The sequence below is a fragment of the Neopelma chrysocephalum genome, unplaced genomic scaffold (genome assembly GCF_003984885.1).
Source record: "Neopelma chrysocephalum unplaced genomic scaffold, ASM398488v2 Primary Assembly neopelma1_97390, whole genome shotgun sequence".
NCBI classification, from domain to species: domain Eukaryota; kingdom Metazoa; phylum Chordata; class Aves; order Passeriformes; family Pipridae; genus Neopelma; species Neopelma chrysocephalum.
Genome location: NW_020926031.1, coordinates 2,250,845 through 2,278,059, shown reverse-complemented (window position 1 = coordinate 2,278,059; position 27,215 = coordinate 2,250,845). Strand labels below are relative to the sequence as shown.

At 51.9% G+C, this 27,215-nt stretch overlaps 1 protein-coding gene across 6 annotated transcripts in view; it reads left to right on the top strand.

The window, feature by feature from the left end:
• DNMBP (dynamin binding protein) overlaps window positions 1–26,605 on the top strand; it is a 33,195-nt gene extending 6,590 nt beyond the window's left edge. For 2 of the 6 annotated variants that reach the window (XM_027672226.1, XM_027672223.1), the window contains 16 exons: window positions 1,445–1,623; window positions 3,847–3,969; window positions 4,494–6,437; window positions 18,979–19,166; window positions 19,790–19,889; window positions 20,393–20,540; window positions 20,983–21,000; window positions 21,586–21,785; window positions 22,054–22,184; window positions 22,416–22,520; window positions 22,727–22,855; window positions 23,324–23,656; window positions 24,013–24,195; window positions 24,270–24,468; window positions 24,566–25,020; window positions 25,351–26,605. In XM_027672226.1, coding sequence (XP_027528027.1) covers window positions 1,479–1,623; window positions 3,847–3,969; window positions 4,494–6,437; window positions 18,979–19,166; window positions 19,790–19,889; window positions 20,393–20,540; window positions 20,983–21,000; window positions 21,586–21,785; window positions 22,054–22,184; window positions 22,416–22,520; window positions 22,727–22,855; window positions 23,324–23,656; window positions 24,013–24,195; window positions 24,270–24,468; window positions 24,566–25,020; window positions 25,351–25,536 — 4,587 coding nt within the window. In that variant the 5' untranslated portion in view covers window positions 1,445–1,478 and the 3' untranslated portion in view covers window positions 25,537–26,605. Of the gene's footprint in view, window positions 1–1,444; window positions 1,624–3,846; window positions 3,970–4,493; window positions 6,438–9,291; window positions 10,547–18,478; window positions 18,722–18,978; window positions 19,167–19,789; window positions 19,890–20,392; window positions 20,541–20,982; window positions 21,001–21,585; window positions 21,786–22,053; window positions 22,185–22,415; window positions 22,521–22,726; window positions 22,856–23,323; window positions 23,657–24,012; window positions 24,196–24,269; window positions 24,469–24,565; window positions 25,021–25,350 lie in introns of those variants that run through there. The other 4 variants (XM_027672228.1, XM_027672227.1, XM_027672230.1 and 1 more) reach the window with 4 other exon arrangements.
• The last annotated feature ends 610 nt before the right edge of the window (window positions 26,606–27,215 follow it).

The window sequence follows — 27,215 nt, the reverse complement described above, 5'->3', positions numbered from 1 at the left end:
GTGTGGCTCTATGGAGAAATGGGGTCCCTGGGGACCCTGTGTGTTTTGTTGTGTTGTCACTGTGCTCTTTGTGCTGTTAGGTGGGCAGGGTGATTTGATAAGCCGTGCTGCCCAAGGGACGGGTATCACCGGCTGGGCAGTGCTTGGAGTGTGATCGCTTGCTGTGCACTTAGAGGCTCTTTGAGAAGGGAAGACATTGGGTCTCATTGTAGGGAATTTGGGTCCAAATGGACAGAGCAGGGACTCTGCTTGTGATACGGGAGGAAAGCAGCCAAGGGGACTGATGGGGAAGACGCTGACATCCCAGCGTCACAGAGGGCAGGGCTCTGGAAGCACCTCGGAGAGGCGTTCTAGGCGCCATCCTGTGCCTGTAATTGCAGTGGGACAGGAAGTGAAGGCAAACACTCAGTAGCCTGACGTGTTGATGTTGAGGAATAATCTTAAAGTTCCTGGTTGCTTTGGATGAATGAATTTTTCAGTTCCTATTCCAAGGAATCTGGGAGGAGGTGAACAAGCAGCTTAAGCTGCAGGACTGCTGCTGCCCTGATGCAATGTATTGCCTTGATAGTGAGGCTGAAAATCAGAAATTATACAGGAAAGTGTCCTGGTTCAGCAGCCACTTCTGGAGGAAGGGGGAATTCAGGACAGAGCCCTTGATGAGGAGGTCTTTGCCTGCCCTCAGGTCTCCTGCCAAGGGAGTTTCAGCCTTGGCTTCCAGAGCCTTGGACAGGGTCTGTACCCTCATCTCAGCTTGGCTTCTGCCAAGAACCGTGGTGATGCCTCCCAGGGGATGACTGAGCCTGGTACCTAGAAGGCAGAAGGGATATTTCCAGTCAGGTCTGAGGATGCTCAGGCTGGGTCAGCCCAGGAAGATTCACCAGTGGGGAAGAGGATAGTGGCATGAGTGGCCTCAGTGGACTTTGTGCCTCTTCTCTTACTGGGCCAGAAGTGTGACAATGCCTCAGCATGCAGTTCCTGTGGCCCTGACTGATGGCATGGGGAGGGGGATTCCTGTGCCCATCCTGCCAGAGCATGTGTGGTGGGACATGCAAGTGGGTGGTGCTGTCTGCCCACCCGGCCCTGGCGGGCTCAGAGCCCTGTGCTGTATGTCAGGGAAATGCTGAGCTTCCTCCCCTCCTCTTGCTTCCTTCCTGACGGGAATTCACTTCCAAATTTCTTGCTGCTTCTCCCCCCCTTGCAGCACAAATACGTGGCCCCACAGAGACAGCCAAAGGGGCCAGGCAAGGCAGCTTAGACCACAGGGGCTGCATTGCTGGAGACCCTTGGATCCTGCAGCATATGGCGAAGGGTGTCGGGGACCTCAGGACAGGACCCCCCCACACTATTCCCGTGCGTCTTGTGCTCAGGAAGGGTTTTACTTTCTGAGCATATATGTGATAATTTCAGGTGTTTCTGGCTGCTAAAAAACTTCTCACTGTCTCAGCCTTAGGCACTGATCCGCCTTCATACCCTGCGCAATGGAGGCTGGCTCCGTGGTACGGGCAGTCTTTGATTTCTGTCCCAGTGTCTCTGAAGAGCTGCCCCTCTTCGTGGGAGATGTCATCGAAGTGTTGGCCGTGGTGGACGAGTTCTGGCTCCTTGGCAAGAAGGAAGGTGTCACAGGTAAGAGCTGGAAGTGTCTGCACCTGGATCCGTACATGTGTCAGCTAAACATCCACTCCATGAGCACCCCTTCCTTTGGCCAGCGCTGTGCAGAACCTGATTTGATTTACTAAATCTTTCATGAGACTTTGATTGGGACTGAGGGTGCAGGTTGCCTGCCAGCTTTGCCTCAACTATTCAGACAGCTTGTTTGTTGTTTTTGAGAGAGATTAGTGGAGGGTCAGTTCTTGAGAAGATGAGAGCTTCACAATACTGGTTGTTCCATTCTCTGTGGTGAGACAGCCCATTTCCTGGCTACTTTATGTGCTGACCTGCCGTGGCAGTGGAAGGAGTGACGGGAAACAGATGCACTGAGACTGGAAATGGATCCACATCCAAGTGACCTTGTCAGGTCAAGTCAGTTGGAGATGCAGCAATAGAGTCCATGTGTCCCCCCAAGTCCTCTGACTCAGCCTCACTTCCTCCTTTCCGCTTCAAAGCATTTTCCTGCACAAACTGCCATCAGTATGTGTGTGCCTGAAGTAGTGTGCAAGTCTCAAACTTTTGGAGGGGTGTGAGAAACTTCTGAAGCAGCAAAATTCTCATAGTGAAACAGAGTCTGTTTAGGCAGCACTTTATCATCTTGATACTGATGTTAAGAGGATGTGTGAGCTCTCAGGGAGAGGAAAACCAGGCCACCTCACATCATAAGCCTGCCTCTGTCTTCAGTGGGAGGATGGGACTGGAGTTTCATCCCTGCCTGTAGAGATGGAGCTGCTATTGTAGCAGCAGTCTGGGCTCTCCTAACAGACTGTCTAAAACAAAAATGGATAGGAGCAAAGTTGGAGAGGACTTCTTTCCTGTGCTACATGTCACTGATAAATGACATTGAATGAATGTGCCTGATCCTGCTGCTGCTGCCAAAGTCACTGGGCAAAAATTACATCTGCAGTTCTTACCACAATTTTGTCTCCCAGTTGTGAGGTTGTTCTCAAGCAGATGAAGCTATTAAAGAATAGTAAACAGATGTGTTTCATAGCTCAAAGATAAAAAAAAGTACTGAAGTCAAACTGAATGGTTTTTAATGACCTTTGATTCAAAACCTACTTGCATTCCTGCTTTCTCTTGAAACAGCTGTTGTAGTTTTCTGCCCAGCTTTCTAAGCTGAAGTTGTAGGAGATTGGAAAAGCACTTTTGAATAGAAGCTGTGAAGGTGCTTAATATTCATTACTCTGGAATAATTAGTGTGGAATAATTACTGTAACTCCATGACTTCCTTTCTAACAGCATTATGTTGTTTCCACAGAGCAGGAAACTAAGACATGGAAAAAGAGGTAGAACTGGTTAAAATTGTGAAGGAAGCAGCTGAGGCTGGCGGACGTCAAACTGCCTAAATCCAGAGCTAAGCTCTGGATGTCTAAGATATGGTGTTTCCAGGTTTTATTAGAAAATACTGGATCAGTAAGAGGGAATGCTGGAAGTGCTACTAGCCCATACTCCATCACATTATATAGGAATGAGTGAATTTAGTGGCCTTTGCAGTGGGCTCTGCCATGTCCTGTTCTCCAGGACTGAAATTAGTAGCTGAGTGGTATCCCGTGATGGCCAACAAGTGTGCTCTGCCCTGCCTGGCTGGGGCCTGTTCAGAATAGCTGGGCATCCAGCAATGGGAGCCACAGTGAAACAGGTGCACAGAGTGACAATGTGGGGAAGGCCCCTGGAGTCTCAGCAGTGCTGAAGCTGTGACAGAGCCTGTGACTCACCGATTTGGCCATCCTCAGTGTGGTGGCTTGACTTCTGTGCCGAGGCTGCACAGGGGCCAAGCCTTATAGAGGCAGGAGCACCAGGTGGATATGCCCAGTCAGAAAACAGCATCCAGCAGTATGGATCTCTTCATCTGGATCTGAGTTGGGAAGGAAGCAGTAAAAGCACAGAAAACCTAGTATGTCTGTTCCCAGAAGCTCCATGCTGATGGCACAGTCCCAGTGATGAACACAGTGTGTTGGTTGCCTGGAGTGATCTGAGGGCAGAAAACTTTTTGTTCTCTGTCAGTTCATAAGCATTTAAAACCTCAGGAATTCCTGACTCCCAAACTCATTCCTCTTCCACCATGCTATTGAGGCACCCAGTATAAATGGGTATTTTCCTTTAGCAGGAGATAAATAGATCTGAAAATCTGGAAGGAGGGTGGACGTAGTGGTGGGCTACAGGAAAGACTCTGCTGACAACTGCTTCTCCTTTTAGGGCAGTTTCCTAGCAGCTTTATTGAACCTGTGGATATTCCTCCTTTGAAGCAGGGAGAAAAACTGCTTGTTTGTACCAATGACTTCACATCTCAAGAGCCAGGGAGCTTATCCTTGCAGAGAGGTAATCTCCATTCCCTTCCTTTGCTTTGCAGCTCAAGCCTAGTCACAGCATCCTGCCTAGAGTGACAGAAGAGAGAGGTGAACTTCCTAGTACCTCATGACATGGGTCTTGTCAAATCCACCACGAACCTCTGGGCCTCTGCCACTCTGATACCAGTTTCTCATGATGTATCATTACTCATGAAACTCCAGAAGTTGGAGTTGCCTATCATAGTAAATTTACAGCTGCCTTTTAACTGACCTCCAGTACCCAAATCTTAGACTTGCATTTGGGGGAGAAATCAAAGCTTTAATGCACCTTCGTGTGTTTGCAGCCAAAACTGTGTATCTTACATGTGTGTGCAAGAGGCTGCTGATACTTCATGGCTTACCCCATCCTGTTCTCATGTGCATCCCCAGCATGCCCTATGCTCTCACAGAGTACCAGACCTCACCCACAGCCAGGAGGGTCACAGGAAGGCAAGAATAAGAGGTGGGAAGCAATTATGAGAGCAGTTTTGAACTGGTGTTTATCATTCTCTGCAGGAGACCTGGTGATCCTGGGGGGGTCCCTGGCCTCCAGCTGGCTCCAGGGCCGGAGCAGCTGGGGTTCCAAGGGCTTTTTCCCCTCATCATGTGTGCGGGAGCTGTGCCTTTCAGTTCGGAGACGTCAGCTGTCCCAGAGCACTCTCCTGGAGGTGCCTGCCTACTCACTGGGCCAAGCTCAGGCCCTGATGGACCTGTCTGCTCAGCTAGAAGAGGAACTGGACTTCAGGGAAGGGGATGTAATCAATATTGTTGGTGTCCCAGAGCCTGGCTGGTTTGAAGGTGAGCTCAGAGGCTGCAGGGGCATTTTTCCAGAGGGTTTTGTGGAACTGCTTACTCCTCTGCGAGCACCAGGAACCTCAGTGGATCCAGAGCCCACTGGGACTTGTGACACCAATGGGACAGTGGAGATGGCCCCCAAGGAGGACGAGGAGCCAGGGAACACTTACGGTGTTGCCCTCTATCAGTTCCAAGCCCTGGAGTCCAAAGAACTGGATTTTGATGTGGGTGACAGGATTCGGATTGTTGGCGTTCTGGAGGATGGCTGGCTGGAGGGGGAACTGAGAGGAAAACGTGGCATCTTTCCACACAGATTCGTGAGGCTGGAAGCCTCTGAGGCTTGCAGGGTAAAAGTGTGTGCTGGGGATCTGCAAGGTGGAGAGAGCTGTGGATTGTCCATCCATCAAGACCCAGAAAACACCTGCTTTGAAGCTCTTCCTTTGGTAGGGAAAGATGGCAGGGAAAAGGAAGAGGGCTTGGCTGCACACCCTGAGCCTACCACCATTTTGTCTCACAAGGTGGGGAGGTCAGAGGGTCCTCTTGCAACTGACTTGAGAGAGCATCAGGCCTTTCCCAGCACAGGACACCAAGGGCTACATCCCAAAGGCCCCGTGGACTCTCTCCCCTCTGCCTCCATGAAGACCGTCAATGGCCTTCTCCTTTCTGCTCAGCTGCCTCCTCCACAGGGCAACAGGCCTGGCCAAGCAGGTGAGTTGGAGCCTGGGGGGACCATTTCAGCATCCCCAGGAAAATCAGAATGTCACACTCTGCTCGAGCACGATGGAGACAATCCCGCTGTGCCCTTGCAGACTTCCCACGTCCCCCAAGATCCTTACAGGAGCCAGGCAATTTCATCTTCTAACAGCTGGGCAGCATCCCAGCCCCAGGAGATCCAGAGCAGCACCCAGGATCTAGACAATTGGATGGACAGTCAACAGGAGAAGTCCAAGCCCTGTTCCTCCAGCTCAGGAGCTGCCCAGGTGGGCCTGGACACATGGGCTGGGAGCTGGGGGGAGTGCTGCCCACTTGCAGTGCAGGGGGACAGCTGCACAGACCTTGACTCCAAACTGACGGAGCAGCTGGCACAGTTTGAGAAGAGTCTGTCAAGTACCAGTGCTGAGCAGAACAAGGTCTCCCGTCATTTCTCTATCTTGGACTACAGCTCTGAGAAGGACATTGTCCGTGGGTCTCCTGTGTCCGTCCCCCACTCCAGGCAGACAGAGAGGAGGAGGGCCCTGAGGCCACCCCCTCCTCGGCCCAGCAGCCTTGCGACAACCCCTGTGCACATGCTGGGTGGCCAAACGTCCAAAGGCAGGTCTCTGTCCTTCTCGGTCAAGCCCTCCCGGCCTGCACCCCGGCCTCCATCAGGCAACCAGCGGAAAAATGTGGCCCCTGCACAGCTTCAGCCCAGCACCCCAGAGCAGCGGGTGGAGGAGGGACGTGAGGACTTGACACAGGCAGGATCAGCTTCCCCCTGCTCCATTCTGCTGACTAGGATTGGAGAGGTAGAGCGAGACTTGGAAGCTTATGGCAAGACCCGTGCTGAGCTAAGCCTGATGCTGGAGGAGCAGCAGGATGAGCTGGTGAGAGCAGAGACCATGGAAAACCTTGAATTCTGTGATTCCAACATTGAGAGCCTCAGCATGGAGCTGCAGGAGCTGAGAGGTGAGTCTACAGCAGCATGGGATGGGGGTTCTTCAGGGGGACAGCTGCCCCTGCTGTTTAGAGACACTGTTGAAACCAGTCTTTTATACCCTTCTTTAATTCCTGGTAATTTTGTAAGCAGTCTTGCGGTACAAATCATCATGATTTTGCTTTGGAGAATGAGAGTGTCTTTCTCTGAATATCCCTTTGCCCCAGTCTTCCCCACCCACTTTTCCTTTCAACTCTCCTGTCTCCTCTTTTGGCCCCACCATACATCCAGAGCCTTCATCTGATCCGTTCCCAGTATATCCTTGCTATTAAGCAAAAGCACAGCTGCTGCAGTTTCAACCTCCCTGCCTCATCCCCTCTTAGCTGTAGGGGAATGAGCAGCAGCTTCAGAGTGGCTTTGCTAGTGGTCCTGCAGTTATTTGAGTTGATGTCTGTGGTGTGACTGCCATCAGCCTGTCAGCACTGAGTTTCCTGTGGTTTCTGCTCTGGTGGTGATACAGACCTGTGGGGCCTTGTCACTCAGATCAGAGTGGATGCACAGAAGGAGACTGAACCTGGCCTGGGAGTGTGATGGATTAGTGGGCAAAAAGTAAAGCCTGACCCTGTGCTTCTGCCATCCATGGAGTCCTAGATAGGAAAATGACACTGTGCTGTTGGTAACAGCAACAAAGAGCTTTAAATTGTGGCAAATCTTTAGCTGGAAAGGTAACTTTTGTCCATGAAGCCCCAAAAAATTAGTCAGGGAAGAGAAATTTGCGATGATTATATCAGCATGTTTGGCTTCTGAAACCCAAAGATGCCATGTAAAGATCAGTGCTGTTAATTGTTACACTTGGTATTACAGTAGACAAAGTATAAAGATGGGACCACATACGTTTTATCCCACAGTCCCTTCCCCAGCTTCTCCCAGGAGCTCTGACACCACAGTTCTGTTACTGAAACCCACGATGTGCAGGAAATGTGGGCACTGCATTCAGGAGGTGGAGTGAAATGCCAGCTCCCGCCTGGGGATTACTCACTCTGACTTCATTGCCTCCATCCACCCACTGCTTTATCAGTGCTGGGAAGCCCAGGCACTTTGTTGCACGATCGTGTCTGATGCAGAGCACATGGGAATGAAGGCAAATTCAGGTGCACCAGGAAAATAGGGTGACAAACAGCCTCCACATCAGTGGTGTGCAAGAGGGACGCTTGGAAGGAGGCTTAGAGGATATGAGACAAGCTGAAATAACTTGAAGGTAGGAAGAGAAAACTCTAGGCTGAATCTCAAGGGAATTTTTCTAATGGGATGGATCTTCCTGGGAAACTTCTCTTACCGTCCTAGTGCTTCCTGGCAGAGGACAGATCCTGTAAAACCTGTGCCCTTTTGGTTCCTGAAACTGGAAGTTTTAAGCAAGAACTAATGCACCTGAGACATCCTCAAGTCTCATCCTCAAATCCTCAGTAATCCTAGAGGATTTTTCACCAGTTCAAAGAGACCTGAGGATTTGTAAGTAACCTCTCTGGTCCTGTGATAAAGATGTTTTCTGCCGCATCTGAGTGTAGCCAGAGAGCATGTCTCAGGCTTCCTAGCCCAGCTTTAGTGCAGCAGGCCAGATCAGTAACAGGGTGTTGCATCAGTGCAGCAAAATGTGTTTGTGCCATGCCTGAGGCGTGACCTCTGCCTTGCCGTTGTTAGGGGAACATGGAGGCACACTGGTGGCAGAAAAGCTTTCACTAAGCTTTGACCAGCAACCAAAGCAGGGCTGGTGTAGTCTCGGGGGAATCTAACCCGCTGGTGTATCCTTTGGGGAGCCAAAGGAAGTATAGAAAGTATGTGGTTTTCTAAAACACACGTTTAAAATTGTCAGGTTGCTTCTTTGGTGTGTCTTTGTGCACACTGGGGTTCACCTGGCTTGGGCAGGATTAGCGCTCGCCCTCCTGCAGTTGGAGTAGGAGAGTCCATAGGTTTTATTGTTGTCTTCTACCAGCACAGAGCATGGGCTGTGCATTCCTAACAAGTGTTGAAAAAACCTGAGACAGGGATGACATCCATGGACTCCCACGCTTTCTGTCTAGGGCATGTAGGGCATTGTTGGTTTCTTATAGGAGCTCTGCATTTGGCATGGAAAACTGGGAATATGCTGTGCCCTGCAGTGAGAGGTGTTACTAGATTGCATGTTTCTGTAGCCTCCTGAAAATTTATATTTTGTGTTGGCACTGGACTCCATAAGCCAGGTAATCCCTTCAAGGCTGCTCCTGTCAGCGGGTAGACCAGCTGTTCACCCTGGAGCAGGGAACCAGGCAGCTGTGGCTGCACGGCACTGTGTAGGCACTACTGGGGTGCTCTGTCTTGCAGGGAGCAGCTCCTCTCCTGATCTTCCAGTGACTGTGGGTGAGGACTGGGAAAAGGAAAGGTTCAGCATCAGGTTTGAGCCAGGGGCAGCCTGAAGGCCCCAGTTTGCCCCTGCGAGGTGTGGAGCAGAGCCCAGCCTCTTCTAGACCGTGTTGTTTAGCCTCCACGCCATTAGGAATGTGAAGGCAGTGGAAGGAGACCTGGTATCCCATCTCTGGTTTGTGGCTTCCTGCGGTCTCACGAACAGTCTGTTTCCCTTCCCTGAGGACATTGGTCTGGGGCAGGGCCTCTGCCTGCTCCAGTGCCCTCCTCTTCCTTGCCTCTGAGCTACCTGAGGAGAGGCTTTGGCAAAGCCGTGGAGCCGGTTTGGGCGGCGAGAGCCTGCCCGGCCTCAGCTTCCCTCCTCGGGGCTGGTTACTGATTACTTTGGGCAGCAGGTGGAGGAGACCAGGGCTGGCAGCGATTGGGCCTGCGCCTCCTCCTACCCTTGCTGACTGGTTTCAGGAAGCAGTACCTGCATTTCACTTGGGACGGGAGCACTGGAGCAGAGCAGAGAAACAGCGTCAGCCCGGGCTTGGACTCAGGGAGCAGACAGTGAGGGGAGATAGCCCCTGCTCCATACCTCGCAGGACTATGTCCTCTTATCCTGGGTCGAAACACTGCATGGAAGATCCGAGATGGAAACGGCAACTCCTCCGCTGGGAATATGAGGACTGTTGTGCCGTACGGAGAGAGGACGTAGCTGGGGTGGCTGCGCTGCGCAGGGAGGCTGGCTGCAATGACAGACCCAGGGCGACAAGGAGGCAGTACTCAGGCAGCCAGGGAGAAGACGGTGGCTGGGACAGTTACAGGAGAGGAGAAGGCTTCTCTGTGGACCAACGGAGCATGAATGTAGATTGTGGAGGTTTTTGGAAGGGAGATGTGCAGTCCATGGGCTGCAGGAGAGCAGATGGTGCTTGGGAAGGCAAAAGCCAGGATACAGAGGGTAGGAACTACAGGGCGTACGAGGAGGACATTCAGTACAGAAACTGCAGTTCTGAGATAAGAGAAGGGCGGAGCAGAGAGGACAGAGTACCTGGGCAGTACAGGGAGGGGGGAAGGCAGTATGGAGGTGATAGAGGCCCTGAAGGCCATGGGGAGAGGGGAAGGTGGTATCAGGACTATAGTGAGGATGAAAGACATTATAGGAAGAAGGAAAGGTGGTATAGGCAAGAGAAGGACTCTGGGGAGTATAGGGAGAGAAGAAAGCAGTATAGAGAGGACAGAGGCAATCAAGTATATAGGGAAGGGGAAAGGTGGTATAGAGAGGATGGAGGCTCTGGGGAATATAGAGATCAGGAAAGGCAGTGTATAGGTATCGGGGACCAGGTAGACCAAGAAGACATTGAACGGCACAGGCAGCCCAAAGGCCGTGTCATAGACCAGAGCAGTCTGGACAGAGGTTGTGAAGTTCCTGCTTTGGCAGGCAGGTCCTCAGGAGACAGTAGTGTGAGCCTGGGGTCAGGTACCTGCTACACACAGTTCAAGATGTGGGACATTGACTCCGATGGCTGTGGGGAGCTGGAAGGAGCAGCCCCAGGGCCTGGGATGCCGGCCAAGAGCAGCAGTGGAGCAGAGCGCTCGAGGGTACGCACGGGCCGGCCGGACTGGAGCCAGGTCTGGGAGCAGGAGGCCGAGGACACGAACAGAGTGGGCTCTGTGCTGCAGCGGAACAGCTTCTACAGACGGACGGCTCCCAGTGCCCTGCGGCACTCAGAGTTTGTGCAGACCAGGAATAAAAAGCAAGGTACACGGGGAGATGGTGGGCAGTTGCCTTGGGTGTGCCTGTGCTCTGCCCTGGCACCTGGGCAGCACCAGGACTCTGACACAGGTGGGAGTGGCCAGCACTGATGGGCTCTCATGGAAAGGGTTCTTCCTGGGACTTGCCGAAATAAGCATCATGGTCGTTACCCCTCTGCACAATTGCTGATCTGCCCTGCAAGGGTATTTTGCAGAGGCCCAGGTGGGAGGGAAGCACAGGCAACACAGACTTGCTGCTGTCCTTTCTCTTGCTCCTCCATCTGTGCTCCCAGTGTTTCAGGTACACCCTAAAGCTTGTGGCCCTGTTCTTTTGTCTAGTCTCTCAGGGTCCCGAGGAGGTTCCTCATGTGGGAAAGGGTGGGGTGCTGGGGTTATTCCCACTGCCTGTTTTACTTTTATAATCCATCATGAAAAGATTTGATGTTTAGGAACCGATTCCTGACTCAGAGTGTGAGTATGGCAGCTGATCACAGGCAGCACAAAGCAGGAAGTAGAGGAAGTTGGTATAGCACTCAGATATAAGTGGAGAGCAAGTACTTATAGTTGTTTAATGCACATGGGCAGGACATTGAGGTACCTGCATGCTGGGGGGCTGTCACATTTGGGAATCCCCTGCATCACCAGCCCCTCACTCCTGCAGTGTTCCCTTGCCTGTGCTACAGCAGTTCCATGTCCTGGGTCCCCAAGCCATCCCCACGTCTCCAGTCCCATCAACCAGCACTCTGGAGCTGGAGAAATACCAAAGTGAAAGGCCTGAGCTGTCTTGGCATGGGCAAAATCATTCCATTGATGCTGTGGCTGGGACAGAGTCAGCTGCAGACAGCTTTGTGCAGCTTGGCTTGTTCTTGCAAGAATATTAGTGTGTGTTGGGGAAGTGGCAGCAAGGTGTTAAGGTCTGGGCAGAGGGACTAAAGGAGCCCTTCTTGATGGACAGGGTTCCCTGTTGGGCAGCTGTGTGTCTGAAACCTGTTTGTTTACGTGCCCTTTCTGCCAGTGTCTGTCTGCGGTAGCTGTGTGTGTGAACTCTCTGTGAAGTGGGATTGAAATGCAGAGGAAAACCATGCAACGGCCAAAGAGTTGGCAAAGCTGGAGGCTACGACTGCCTTTGCCTTAACATGAAGTCTGTCCTTTGGAGATTAAGCCTTTTGATTAAGCAGGCTCCAGTGGCTGTGTTTCTGCACTCTCGGGCCGCCCTGTTAGGGTGGGACTTTGCTCAGCTGTGTCCCCAGGGTGAGGGAAGGGAGAGGCTTTGCAGTGCCAAGATGTCCAAAGGGCAGCAGGGGAGCCAGGAGAGGCCAGGGAGTGGGGTGGGAAACAGTCCAGAAAGCCTTAGGAGGTTGGAGCAGTGCTGGCCTGTCCAGCTTCTGCTAGAGTTGAAGGGACTCAGCAATGCTGAGTGAAAGTCTTCCCTTTTGAGGGTTGTTGAATTTTCCCCCCCTGTGGTAGTCTCAGGGGCTGTGAGAGGTGCAGGGCAGGATGCCCTTGCCATCAGCACCAGTATCCCACAGCAGGAAAGGAGGGAAAGGGCTCTAGGTATTTGCAATACTCTTATGTTCATCCTGTGGCCTGTTTCTGGCTGCAGTTGTCTGTTACATTTGTCCTCCTGCCCTGCTAGGGCACAGTGCTGGACCAGCAACAGCCCTTCTTGGCATGTAATGCTTTGTTGATGCAGCTGCCTCAATGTAAGACCCCCACCAGCACCTGGGAGCCTCCCTAAAAGACCTCCCATTGTGCTTGGCAGCAGACAGCCTCCTGCCCAGCTGGCAGGAAGAAGTCAGCTCTATTTTTCCCTCTGTCTGTGCTGCAGGCACCTTTTCTAATGCTGTCTACTTCTCTCACAGGTTCCCCCTCCATCCACAGAGTAACAGAATTTAGGACTTGAAAACCCCAGTAAGAGATCATAGAATCATAGAGTGGCTTGGGTTAGAATGGACCTTAAAGATCATCTAGTTCCAACACCCCTGCCATGGGCAGAGATGCCACCCACTAGATCATGTTGCCCAAGTCCCCATCCAGCCTGGTCTTGAATACTTCCAGACCAGTAGGGATGATCTTTTCTGCAAGTGGGATTATCACACTTGCTAAAAGATTTCTCTACGGTGTAACCTGGTGACAGCTACTTGGTTAGAGCACCTCTTCTAGGATGAGACTCAGATGCGTCTGCCTGACACATCAACAGAAGGAGAACCCTGTCATAGTTTTGCTGCTTAGTCACCATCACTCTTAAAGGTTTTACTTGCTAATATGTTGCATTTCAGCTCTGAACTCCAACCTTTTTCTACTAAATTAGAGCTTTTTAGTTGATGGGTATTCTTCTGAGGCAGGTACTCTAATTAAGTAATTTTTTAGTCTTCAGTTCTTTGCAGTGAATAGAGTCTTAAAATACTCATGTCAAAGACTCACAGGAAGACCTCTCAGTGTTTATTCTTCCTGATGCTCACTCATTTTTCAGTTCAGACTCTTTTAAAACAGTGAACTTCACATTCTGGGTGGTGTCAGCACTTGCTTGCACCATTTACCTTGCTGTGCTCCTGTGCAGCACTTGGGAAACTCCTGATGAGTTTTGGCTGGCCAAGCAAAAGAATTACTCCCCAGAATACAGTCCTGTGTGTGGCTGTGTTTCTTGTCCCCATTAATACATTAATGCATTTGTCTCCATTAAACCTCCTTGGTTTGAATAATTCCATCTTATTCAGGGTACCTTGGATCACTCAGTGACTCATATGCCTCATCTTTATTTGTGATCCTGTTGAACTGATGCTCAGTTCTCTACATGACAGCAGTGATTTTCCATTTACTTTAAATCTTTTGTAGGATTAACTAAATAAAGTATCTGGAGAACCTGATTAGAAATGCCCTCTTTTCTGGATAGTCTCTACCGGCAGTGAGTTTTCAAGGTACCAGTTAGCAAGGTCTTCTTTTTGCTTTATAGAAAGAAATAAACAGAATATTTATTGCATAATTCTACTTTTTTGCCAGGCTTACAAAAAATTTTATTATATCTGCTTACTTGTGGGATTGTGTCATTGTAAGGGGTTCTTTTTGTCCTGGATGGAAATAAGTCTATTATAAAGTGGCATTTTATTTCCTCATTTAAAAAAATAAAACTGAATTCTTAATTCCATCATCCATGGATTTTTCTTTGTATCTTTCTTTTAGAATTTTTCTGTACTTCAGAGTTCCTGGTGTGTCTAGTGTCTATTATGTGGTATTCTATGTTCATTAATTTATATTTGCTACCTGTATTGAAGCACGGATGCAGGACAGATTTTTCATCAATACTGTTCTCTTGATGTTTTTTGGATTATGTATTTAAAACATCCTTTTAAAGAACTTTCGGCTTTCATTTTCCATCAGTGTTTTTGCTCACACTTTCATTGATGCCCTGCCTCAGTTTTAGGTTAGCTCTTTGTACACCATCATATTACTTCACTTTTTTTCTGTGTCATGGGTTGAGATCATCCCCTGTTCACACTGAATGCCGTAGGACTGTCTGGGCAACCACAGGCTGTTTGGGGTGATGGTTGTGATCCTACCTGACATAGAAACATCCCCACCAAGTAGGCTGTAAGTCCGACATCAAGCCATTCCAGTGGCCCTGGGAAAGCATCCCCATTCTGTTCCTGTTCAGCTCACTGGCATATTACCAATGTCCAGAGTAAGAGTTTCCACCCCAGCCAGATCCTGCTCCTGGCAGTGAGTTTAGCCTTTTGCTCAGATTAATTATTCCCTGCCCTAGTTTCATCGCCTCCCCTCTCATGATCGGCAGCGGCTCCTCCCCTCTTGGCCTCCACATACTTCAAATATTTGCAGCTGGTTTGTTTTGTCCTGACTCACTGCTTGACTCTGCTGAGCTGTGAACCTGGGGCTGGGCTTGCCTCGGGGCTGGGTGCATCTCCCACGGAGGTTCCTGCTCGCCGACCCGGTGCGGATGGGCGGCGCGTCCCTCCTCAGACTGTGCGGATCGCCTTAGCAGCGTGTGCGCCCTGCGAGGCTGCGCCGAGGCACGGGGGATGCTGGCAGGTGAGCCCTGACGAGGAGCAGCTGGGGGGCGATGCAGACCTTCGGGGGAGCCCTGCAGCCTGTGCGTGGTGGACATGCATCCCATTGGATCTGGTCTTTGTGGGTCAACTCTGCTTCCAGAGTGGGGCAGGGAAAACCTCTAATTGCATGTGTGCTCCCACGAGGAGGTTAGGTAACAAGAATTCGAAGGTTTTGTTAATTGGAAGAAAGTTGATCACAGTGGCATTTCTCAGACAAGCAGCATGAGCCATGTGATTGTGATAGTAAATCACAGCTTCCACGGGAAGGGCAGAAGTGGGAATGTGCTCCAGCTTGACACCTCATTTCCAGGGTGAGCTAGTGTTGAATCTCGCAAGGCTCTGCAGGCGTACTAGGAAAGCTCAAAAGCAGGTGCTCCTAGGAGGCCGTCACAGACCATCAAACCAATCTGGAGAGCCAAGGACGTGTCGCAAATTTGCCAAAGGGGATAGAGAAAATGATGTTGTTAGGAGGTTTGAATTTAGAGAGGCAAATTACAGAGCAAAACCTACAAGAGAACAAAATCTGAGCCTCTGAAAATCATGATTGAGAACATTGTTTTTGGAAATGTATTTCTAAATGCCCGTTTGGCAACTGTGTCATGGGTAAACTTGAATTTGTCACTGGATCGGAATTTGGTGGCTTCATTAGAAATACCAGTCACATTCCTGCAGGCTAATAGAGTCTGTTCTAGCTGTGGTTCTTAATGCCTTCAAAATTGATGGGCATGATGACTCAAATTGAAAGGTAACATTTAAATAGAAAATCTGTGAAGTAAAATGGAGCTGTGTTTAAAATACATTTACTAGATGACCAAAACCAATTTCACATCTGTGAAATTGGCGGGTTTAGATAAATTCTTAATAAGCCTCATTTAGGGAAAACTACTATTAGACATACAAGAATGTGTGACAAACAGGAAAAAATAAATTGATGACAAGCAACAGACATGGTATGAAATACAAAAAGTGAGAGTTTGTAAACGCATCAGAAACAAATACGAAGTTATATATGTTGGTCAGATAGAAGAGCCAAATATTAAAAATAAATTCTGTATTTGAAAATTTTGAACTACGAGTGTTTGGAAAGAAGTAGGACTTTAGAGTTCATTGGTGAAGGAGGATGCTAGACTAGTGATAAACTGCAAAAGTCCTAAGATACTTGACTGCAATGTAGCCTTGGTTTTGAATGAATCTTGAAATATTCAAAAAGACCAGGAGGACCAGAGGAGAATTAATTTGTATGAGTTTTCAAAATAATGCAAATACTGATACAGTGTGAGTAGAACTAGTACCCAGCATTATGCCAGGTCAACCAAGCTGAGCTGATGACTACTGTGAGCTTAAAATCTGTGCAGGGAAGGTTTTAATTTCCCTCCCATAGGCAGGGACTTGAGACTTGCTGAAGAAGGGTGTCATGGAGCTGGCAATCTCATGAGTGTTGTCTGAATCCTTGCTGCAGGGCACTGTCTGTAAGGGCCTGACCTAGATTTACTTGCCTGGGGTTCGCTTGGTGGAGCGTGGGGAGCTGCTGTGTTTGCCAGCAGTGCTGGACATCCCCAGCTCTGTTTTGGTGATCTGGAGCCAGACACATGGTGTGACTGCAATTTAGCTATGGCTAAGGCTGGGAGTACAGCAGGATTGTTTGGTGGTGCGGTAAGCTCTTGAGGTGTCCTGTAAAAAGCTTCATCTAGTGGCATTTTGCCTGCATAAAAATACAAAGTCCTATTCTTTGACCAAGGCAAATGTAATTCTTTCCATTTATCTTCCCAAATGCTTTGACACTTTATTTGTTTTCTTGGGGCATGAAATGGCAGGACACAGAAAATATAATTGAAAGGGTTTTACAATCATGTCCATCATAGCATATGGCAAGATGCATTGGTCATTTCCAGCTGTTATTCTGGCTGGTTTTCATTTTCAAGATTCTTCCCAGCCCACCCCATGCAGTAGTATCATCTCACCCTCCCACCTCCTCTGGGTTTCACACACCTGTTTGCATTGCAAATTAACACCTTCCTGTTTCTTCCAGGTTGCTTTCCCACTTGAGCTTGCTCTCCTTGAAAACAAATGCCATTCCTTAAAAAATATATATATTTCTTTAAAATAACTCATTTGTTGTTACTTCCTTAACTCTCTGAGCCACAGAGACCTGCTGACTGTTATTATCTTGATGTTTAATTGTCTCTCCTGTAGGTTTTTCTGCCTGTTCAGGCTCCAAATGCTGTGTCTCCGGCAGGATATCCCTGCAAGTGTTTGTAGAGGACCTTGCACAGCAGGGCCTGGTCTGCCACCGAGGCTTTGCAGATGCTGTGGAAATGCAAACAGCAAATGTTAAACCCAGCGGCTGCTCCCAGACCCTCCTTGTGGATTCCTGCTGCTTTTGAGTTGATAAAGTTTATCATCAGGGACTGGTGGAAACAAGCCAAGACAGCTATGGACTTAGCTGAAACCAGCCTTTTCCCTTATGCAGTTTGGCTCTGGTGGGGGTACTCTTAAGGATACTTGCCAGTAGGAATCAGTGAGGCTTTCTCTTCCCAATGATTGCCTTCTAAATGTAGTGCTGGTTGTGTCACTAAATCCTCCTCTGTTGAGCTAGCCGGTTTGCCTCTCCCCAGGCTAGATTTCAAGGCAGGGCAGCAGAGGTGCAGCTTACAGAGACAGGTATCTTACCTCCTACATCGAGGGCATCTTCTGAGTCTTTCAGCTGGGTTTCTCATTTGCCGTGGCTGGAAATGGGAATGATTGTGATGTTGTTCTTTCTGCAGAGCGGCACAGCAGTTTGTCCTCAGCCCAGGTAGCTGTGACAACTTGATGCTTGATGCTGATGCTCGTGGTTTCTGTTCATCAATGCTGCTCTGCAATGGGAAGGGCTGAAAGGGCTGGCGATGGTTTCAGATAATTATGGGTTGAGTCAGTGTCTCATCTCAGCTTGGGTCTCTTCTTTTCTTTTCTAGGTCGCTTCAGTGTGAAAAGCCCAGCCTGGCTGAGCAGTGGGCAGGGTGCTTGGGCTGAGGCAGCAATTTCCCATGCTGGTTACTGCCATCACCCTGCAGGGCAAGGCTGGGGTCTGCCTGCAGCCTGCCCAGCACCTGGGCAGAAGTGGCTGGGAGCATGGGGGTCTCTTGGGGCTGTTCACCGTGGGTGCTTTGGTACCAGGATAAAGTCCCAACCCCTGCTGGGTATCCCTGGGAGTCTCCCAGGCTGAGCCCCCGTTGCCTGAGGCTGTCACCAGAGAGGTCAGGGAGAGGGAGATCTGAAAGTGCCAGTCCTGCAAAAACATTCTCAGAAATGTCTGAGCTGGGGCATGTCTGCAACTCTAATAAAATCCCATTAAGAGCGAGCAGCTGGTGATCCGTGGGAGACGGCTGGAGTGGACGGACATTTGTCAAATCAGCAATTGATATTAAATGGGGTACCTGAGGCAGGCTGGGCTGCTGCGAGTGGCTCGGGGGCCTCCGTGCTACAAAGCAGCCGTGAAATGGGGGAGACCTGAGTGTTCCTGGGCCAGACCCTGCCCCGGAGGGATGTCCCAGGGAGGTGCGGGAGAGGGGCTCCCCCGGGCTGGGGAGGTGGCGGTGGGAACGCCGTGGCTGTGGTTTCGGCCAGAGGGGACATGCTTTCAAAAGCTAGCAGGTGGGGCAGGGGGCGGCTGGGGCCCAGGAATCTGCGGGGGGATAAAATGTCTCAATGAAAACCGAGGGGGCTGGGCCGGCCTGGAGCCGCAGGTGGGACAGAAAACCAGGAGGAAAGGCGGCTGCGGCTGTGTGGACGGGGCCGAGGAGGGCGGCCCAGCCCCGGGCCCTGCAGGCACCCAGGGCCGGGGGCGGCCCGGCCCCGCGCCCTGGCCGCGCTCCAGCTCCGGGCTTTGCCGGCGGCGGCACCATTGTGGGTGCCCGGGCCCTGTGCGGCCATTCACATGGAAATGCCCGGGGGCTGCAGAATGGAGACCCTGTTCCCGGCCTGAGAGAGGGGGGCGGCCGCCATTGTCCGCCTGGGAACCGGGGGCTCCCCTCCGTGTCTGCTCAGCCCCGCGGAGCTTCCTGAAGCCGCAGAGTTAGAGAGCGAGGGTGGGAGAGGAGTCTGGGCCCGGCCGGCATCGGGGGAACCGTCTGGAGCAGGTTTGTTGCCTGCGGCCCTCAAAGCCGGGGCATTGCAGTGTTCCCGGTGCTGCGAGGGTGGGCTGTGGAGCAGGCCGGGGCTCCCTGCTGCCCCGGGGGTGGCAGCTCTGGAAAGGCCTGTGGATGGACAGCCTTGGTCTCTCGGCACTGATGTTTGTCACTCTCATAGGTTACTTGTGTTCGCAGTACAGATGCTGTTTGTCTCCTGTCCTTACATCTTTGTTGGAGCATGCTGATTTTGCTCGTCTGTCTTGCAGAGATGACTCTCCTGTCCTCCCAGACACCATCCCTGGAGACATCCTCGGCTGCCACTGAGAGCGCAGAGCAAAGGATGCTGGAGAAGAGGTCCAAGGTTATCGAGGAACTGCTCCAGACAGAGCGAGACTATATCAGAGACCTAGAGATGTGCGTGGAGAGAATCATGGTGCCCCTGCAGCAGGCACAGGTAGGAGCTGGGAGGGAGGGCAAGCTGTGGTGCAGCACCGGAGGATTGGGGTGAGGATATTGAGTCCATTTTGTTCTCAGAGGCAAGCAAGCAACATGGAAACCCATAAAGGAAATTCAGGCTATGCCGAGGGGAACAGGATGGCTCTCACAGCTCCTTGCATTTGTAGCAGTAGCCCATCTGTTTTGAGATCCTGCTGAGCTTTCGTGCTTGCTGAGAGCAAGAGAACTGGGAGCAAGTATCACAGATTCATTACCTGGGGCAGGAAATGTTCCTCTTCATTTGATTTGTAGGTTAAATTCATTGTCAAGAGAATTAAAATATGGGGCCTTGGCATGGGGACAGAATTATTGAGAGGAGAGCGAGAAAAACAAGGTGAACAGAGGCAGGGATGGAATTGCTGGGAAAGAGGAGGACACTGTAGTAGGACACATTAGGAGTGAGAGTTTCAGTGCACTGGGGGACAAGGGAGTGTGTGCAGAAGTCACTGTGATGGAAGGAGGTGGCAGCAGATGTCTGCTGTGAAGCTGAGGACTGATGAGTTGGAGGAGGGCAAGAGGGGGCTGTTAGGTCTTACTTGGACTTGTTCCCCCATCCAGGACATCTCTTTTCCCGTTCACTAGATGCAGAACATAGACTTTGAGGCCCTTTTTGGAAACATCCACATGGTGATTAGCTTCTCCAAGCAGCTGCTGTCCACCTTGGAGGCTTCAGATGCCATTGGTATGGATTCTGCTGTTAACTTTTGTCAGAAGGGTAGGATGAGCTTTGCTAGTGGCTGGGCATAACAGTTTAAATGGTGGGAGAAGATCGCTGGGACTGGGCTTTCTCCCTGCTGGTCTCTGTTGCCGCTCATCAATCCAACAGCGAAGCCAGGGAGATCTGTGTTGCCCCATGGGTCACTGCTGAGAAACACGGTGCCTGTAGCCCTCCGTGGCCCCTTGCCCCAAAGCGAGCCCCACTCCTCGCTCCTGCACTGCCCCTTCAGACCTTGGGCTGCCAGTGCCTTTGCTCTTTGGCTCCACTTCTCACCCCCGGGAGACCTGGATTGATTGATCTCTACACACTAGTGGGTGATGAGGAGGTGTCCTGCATGCTCTAGTAGCACTGTCTTCTTGACCTGTTTGTGTGGAACGGGAACACTGGACATCATGAGGGACACCAACATTTTTGAAGGCACCTGGGGACCAGGTGACACTGAAATCCTGCTTTGTTGCTGTCTGCAGGGCCGGTGTTCCTGGCACAGCGTGCAGAGCTGGAGAGTGTCTACAGGGTATATTGCCAGAACCATGATGAGGCCATTGCACTGCTGGAAACCTATGAGAAGGATGAGAAGATGCAGAAACTACTCCTGGACCTATTGGATAGCCTCAGGTTGGAGCCTCTGTCTGGCAACCACTAGACTGGGGTAGGGGGGATCAGCCTCCAACATCCCTGCCTCTCTGTCAGCAGTGTTTGGACAGTTCAGGTCTACTGTGTCACTGCCTTGTTGACCAGGCACTGGATTCAAATGGCCCCCTGCCCCAATGCACAGGTGCTGGAAAACCTGCAGACCCCCTTAAATCTTCACAGAAGCCACCAAGGTGCAGAGGAGGTGGCATGTACTGTGTTGAGGGCTCCTGTTTCCCTAACTCTGACCCACCATGGCTGGTGAGGAAGGAGCCGCTTTGCCTGGCTCAGTGACTGCCATGGCTCCAGCTTGTGCAGGTTAATTGCCCCAGGAGCTGGCAACTGCTCTGAGGGGACAGGGCTGCACACCTGCCACCACATTAACCCATTGCTTTTCTTTGCTTTTTGGCACTCTGTGGGCCGGCAGGAGCCTGTACAGTGAGTGGTAAGTGCATCCTTCCACTTAGTCCTTGCTTGTCTGTCTGTCTTGGCTTTGCTTTCATTTGTAACTAATCTGCTGCCACTGGCTGGGTGCGTGCTGGGGGGGCCTAACAGTGCCTTGGGACATGCCTGTGAGGAGAGGGGTGTGTGTGGTATGATTGCAGCAGAACCAGTGGATGGGCTACACAGGTAGGAGTACAGGGGATGAGGCATGGGGAGGTTTTGGTCAGGAAACAGGTTTTGGGAGCCCTCAGCAATGACTGAGCACAGTTGGGTGGTGGGACAGTCTGAGACAGGTGGCGCTCTGGCAAGTGTGAGGCTGTGCCTATGTAGAATTTCATGGTGATGGAGAGGATCCTGGCTGGGAAAAATCACCTGGTATGAGTGAGAACTGGAAACCTGGGGTTGATCTGACAGCACCAGGAGTTCAGGAGTGCAGTGAGTTTGGACATGAGGGTGGCATGACTTAGGGAGTACAGTGGATTTAGAGGCGGTGTTCTGAGTCTGGTTGGCTTGGTTTGAGGAGGCAGAATTTGTGTGGCAGAGCTGGACTGACACTTGGTACATCTCCTGTGTCCTGACTTCCCAGGGGCTGCACAAACTACATTAACCTGGGCTCCTTCCTCATCAAGCCAGTGCAAAGGGTGATGCGGTACCCACTGCTGCTGATGGAGCTGCTGAGTGCTACTCCCGAGGCTCATCCTGATAAGGCACCACTCACAGCTGCTGTCCTTGCAGTCAAAGAAATCAACGTCAACATCAATGAATACAAGCGCCGGAAGGACCTGGGTGAGAAGCTGGGCAGTGCTGGCCAGAGAGAGACAGGAGTGGGTGTGTTGAGATTGGCGTCTGCTCACCCCTGAGCCTTAGCTGACACACACAGTCATGGACCTTTAAGGTCCCTTCCAGTCCAGACCATTCTATAGTGATATGTGGGATACTTGGGACTACAGAGGCTTGGGGAGGGGGAGAGCCAGCAGGGTGATTGTTAATGAGGCACTGTAAGACATGAGTGTTGTGCTTATGAGGGTTTTAATTTCTATATCAATCTCTTTAGTGCTAAAGTACAGGAAGGGGGATGAGGATAGCCTCATGGAGAAGATCTCCAAGCTCAACTTCCACTCTATCATCAAGAAATCCAACCGTGTGAGCAGCCACCTCAAGCATCTCACAGGCTTTGCACCCCAGGTAATGTGCATCGTACACTTACACCCTGCAGTGCCTCTCCAGTGGTATCTGCTGTTCTTCCACCCTCCTTCCCCAAAGTGTAGCTCTGATCAAGAGCAGCAAGGCAGTGTGAGCTTAGGATCTGAACCACCCATCTCTGCTGTTCAGCTTGTGGGCAAGAGGCCCCACATCTTGCACTCTGGAAGGTGCTGGAGTCATGCATTGCCTTCCTTGAAACACTTTTTCTCACAGCTGAAGGATGAAGCCTTTGAAGAAATGGAGAAAAATTTCCGGATGCAGGAGCGTCTGATCAAGTCCTTCATCCGAGACCTTTCCCTCTACCTGCAGCATGTCCGGGTGAGTCAGTCTGGATGTGATGCCAAACCTGTGGGACTCGCCGTGCACTGCCCCTCCTGTCTGCATGGTGTGTACCTGCAGTGCCTCTGGCCAGTGCTTTTGGCCTCAGCCCTGCTGGGAGGGTGGTCTCTGAGGGTCTGGGCTGCCCTGGGAGGCCTCTTCTGGGCAGCAGGCGTGGTTGAGCTGACTCTGTCTCCCTGGTGCAGGAGTCTGCTTGTATGAAGGCACTGGCAGCAGGGAGCATGTGGGACTTGTGCACAGAGAAGGCGAGTGGGGACTTGGACCAGTTCCAGAAAGTGAATCGTCTCATCAGTGACCAACTCTTCTCCAACTTTGTGAGTGAGGCTGTGCTCTCATATGCTGGAGATACCCCTCAGGGGCCCTCCCTGGGGGCTTGCTGCAGAAGGGCAGTCCCTGGGAGGCTGCAGGGAGGGTAACTTGGGAGAGGTGTGAGCACTCCTGCTTAGTTCTTCCTTCCTGAGAGCTTTGATGCCTGGGACTTTATGGATGTGCCTGTTAGTTACACATTTTTTCAGCCCTACCTGAAAATGCTACAACTCTTTATGTGAGTGTTTTGGGTACTTTCCATGGTGTTACCTGTGCTGGCAAAGTTATGTAAGATTATAGAATAATTCCTCTTGGAAGGGAGCTCTGGAGCTTTTGTAGGTGTCACCAGGAAGACAGTCCCTATACTGTCCTAGGGAGGACATTTTCCTGTGTGCTGGAAAATGAGCTGTTAGTGTTCACTGCACAGTGGGAGAGAGCATCTTGTCTCACCTTCTCTCTGCATCTCTGCACACCAGAAAGAGCGGACGGAGCGGCTGGTGAGCTCACCCCTGAACCAGCTGCTGAGCATGTTTGCAGGGCCCCACAAGCTGGTGCAGAAACGGTTTGACAAACTACTTGACTTCCACAACTGCACGGAGAAAGCGGAGAAGCTGAAGGACAAGCGAACCCTGGAGGAGCTGCAGTCAGCCCGCAACAACTACGAGGCACTCAATGCCCAGCTGCTGGATGAGCTGCCCAAGTTCCTGCGCTTCGCCAAGGAGCTGTTTGCCAGCTGCGTGCGGGGCTACGCCGAGGCACACTGTGACTTCGTGCGCCTGGCCCTGGAGGAGCTGAGACCCCTGCTGTCGGTGGGTTCCCCAGACAGTGCAGACAGTGCTCTGGGCTCAGTGCAGCACTAAACTCTGTGCAGAGCTTGTCCCTGTTTAAGGCCACAAGTGACTTGTGGAGGGCTCCTGTGGGATGTGTCAGGGCTGGGACTGTGGGGTCATGATGCAATTGTGGCAGAAGAGCATTTGCCTGGGAGAATCTCAGGTCATGAGTTTGAGGACCACTCAGAGCTGAGTCCAGGCAGGACTGCAATTCTGGGTCCGATGGAAGTCACAGGCAGGATGCAGAACCCCTGTCATGGTCTTTGCTATAGCTCTTGGCCACGTTTCCCAGCAACTGTCATCTAACAGGATGTCCAACTCTGCTCTGGTTCTAGTTGCTAAAGGTGTCTGGCAGGGAGGGGAACCTTATTGCCGTCTTCCAGGATGAGCACAGTCGAGTCCTCCAGCAGCTCCAGGCCTTCACCTTCTTCCCAGAGTCCCAGGCAGCTCCCAAGAAGACTTTTGAAAGGAAGAGCATGGAGCGGCAGTCTGCCCGGCGGCAGCCCCTTGGCGGCTTGGTGAGTTCCCTCTGCCTGTGTCAGGGCTTGCAGAGCCCAGGACAGCCACTCACACCTGCCTTGTTCCTCTGCAGCCGACCTACCTCCTGCAGACGGATGACGTCCGAGCTGCCCTCCTGGCCCGCTATCCTCCAGAGAGTCTCTTCCAGGCAGAGCGCAATTTCAATGCTGCCCAGGACCTGGATGTCTCACTGCTGGAAGGAGACATTGTGGGTGTCATCAAGAAAAAGGACCCCATGGGCAGCCAGAATCGCTGGCTCATAGACAATGGGGGTAAGTGGCTGCTCCCTGCCCTTACTGCCTGTGAGGAGTCGCTTCCTCTGGTTGTCCTGTGCCCCAGTCTGACCTCTCTTTCTTTGCCTCTCTGCAGTGACGAAAGGCTTTGTGTACAGCTCCTTTCTGAAGCCCTACAACCCACGCCGCAGTCAGTCGGACGTCTCTGTGGGCAGCCACTCTTCCAACGAGTCGGAGCACAGCAACTCCTCTCCCCACAGCAACGCCACACTGACCTTCAGCCCCAGCGGGGCAGCCGTCACCTTCACTCAGAAACCCCTGCAGGACTCTGCCTCCCCAGCAGACACATACCAGTCTGGGCAGCCCCCATTGGAGATGGACTCCCCCTCTCTGCCCCAGCTTGGGTGCGGTGACAGGACAGGCCCACTGGAGGCTGGTACAGTGATGTCTCAGTGCCGCTACAGCCGCCTCGAGCTGGGCTGCAGCCCCAGCTCTCGCAACGGGCACCCCACCAAAGCGCATCTCAGGCCCACGCCCTCAGTGGAGGACAGAGACTCTGGATTGGAGAGCAGCGAGTCAGAGGGCAACCAGGTGAGTTCTCAGCCACCCCTGGGAGGCTGGGGATCCCGAGGGCTGATCCCCTTGCTTAACGGGGGACTGAGTCATCCTCCTCCCTGGGAGTGACCAGGGAGAGGTGAAACGTGAAGTATGAGATCTTTTCTCCCAGCAGCAGAGATGCAGAGGCAGAGAACCAGGCTGCAAATGGGGGTGGGCAGGTGGATGCAGCTCTGGCAGAGGCCAGGACGGGGCTAGGGCTGGCACTGTGTGGTGAGAAGGACAAAAGCCCACACATTCTATGCAGTGCAACAGCAAGGCTGTGTGGTGTGACCATCCAAGTGATACTCTCCCTCTGTCTGGCAGGTCTATTACGCTCTCTACACCTTCAAAGGCCGAAACACTAATGAGCTGAGTGTGTCAGCTAACCAAAGACTCAAGATCCTGCAGTTTGAGGACATAACAGGCAATCAGGAGTGGTGGCTGGCCGAGGCACACGGGAAGCAGGGCTATGTGCCCTCGAGTTACATCCGGAAGACAGAGTACACGTGAGGCGGCAGGCAGGAGCCTGCACCCCATGCCTTGTTCCTGCCAGGACTGCTGGGGGTCTTGGGGAGGCTGGCCAGCTTTGCAGCCCTCACTGCTTGCCCCAAGACTGTGCAGTGCTATTGGGCCCCAACACACTGGCTGCCACCTCCCCATCAAGGGAGGAAGAATGGTGAGCTGGCCAGGTAGGCAGGACAGGCAGCTTGTGCGAGGGCAGGGGTGAGTTCACCTGTGCTGTTTGAGCCTCCTGTGTGCAGCCAGGGGCAGGGGAGCAAGGCTTGGGGCTGTGGTCTGCCCAGGAGGGTAAGGCTCGACTAAAGCTGAGGAGCTGCTGTGGGTTTAAATTGTGGAAGACTGATGCCAAGTTTCTGGAGACTGTGTTTAGTCAAGTAGTATTAAAAGCAGCCCAGACTTCACCAACATGCTCTCTGTGCCTTGTGAGCAGCAGCAGTAGGAGCTGGGTTTTGTCTGTCTGTGCAGGACCCAGGGTGGGACATCTACACCTGCCTGGGGAAGCAGCTCTGAGGTTTGCTGGGAGTAGCTGAGCTCCAGGGCTGGGATGGGCCTGGCCTCTGAAATTCCCACAACAAAGCCCCCAGCAGGTGCCTTATCCCTGTGCTTGGCCTTCCAGGGGCTCAGCCTCTCCAAGCTCTGCTGCTACCAGCAGCCATCAGGTTCTCATCTCAGGTGAGCCAGAAGTCCAGAACACCATCTTGCCTTGTCAGTGCATTTCCCATGCATTTCCCATGCCCAAGACCCATCTTTTTACTGACAAGCCTACCTGGCAGCTCTGGGCTGGGGCAGGGCAGAAGGCAAAGCACAAATTGTCTTCCAGTTTGATTTTTTGGGGGGCTTTGACCAGAATTGCCTCACCTGTGCCTTCTTTCAGGGCACTGGAGACAGTGCTGATGTTCTGGAAGGGCAGGAGCGTCCCTGGGAGGGATGTGTTGCCTTTTGGTGGGTTGGTGTGTGATACCTGCTGCTGCCATGCCCAGAAGGGAAGAAGCTCTCTTCATGTGGCAATGTTTGTATCCCCTGTACTGCTGCTCTGTAAATAAAGATTTGCCCTTGTGTATAGAAGGTGCCTGTGCAAATGTTGGGAGAGCTGGGAGGAGTGCCTGGCCAGTGCTGCAGTGGGGGCAAAGCCCACAGACTTCATGCAGACCCTGCAAGGCCAGGAAAATTCCCTTTCACTGGGTTCCAGCATGCTTCTGCCATGGTGTTTGTGCCAGCTCCAGCTCACGCACTGGGAAACCCTCACATGAAAGTTCTTCATTCAGATTAAGTGATTGCACTGCCCTCTTCCCCTGCTGGGTGGGGGTGTTTGTGTTTGCACCTGTTCCCTCCATGCCAGCACTGAGGTCAGCAGTACAGCTCCTGACTTTGGTGTCCAGGAACAAAGAGGAGTCAAGAGTTTGTCAAGAGTAACCACCATATTTTGTGTGTCCATGGCTGTAGGACAGACACGTGCCTCCACCTCTTCAGTTTGTCTCCGCCACAGTCAGGTTTGCAGTCTGGAGCCACAGCCCAAAATGTGCCCCACTGCTGGTTACAAATAGCCTCAGGGAGGGGCTCATTTATTTGTACTACAATCGTCGGGATCATAGCCACAGGGAAGGCCGAGAGACCCTGTTTTTGCCACATAGCGTTCATGCCTGGGTGTAGCTGTGCCACTCAGTTTGGAC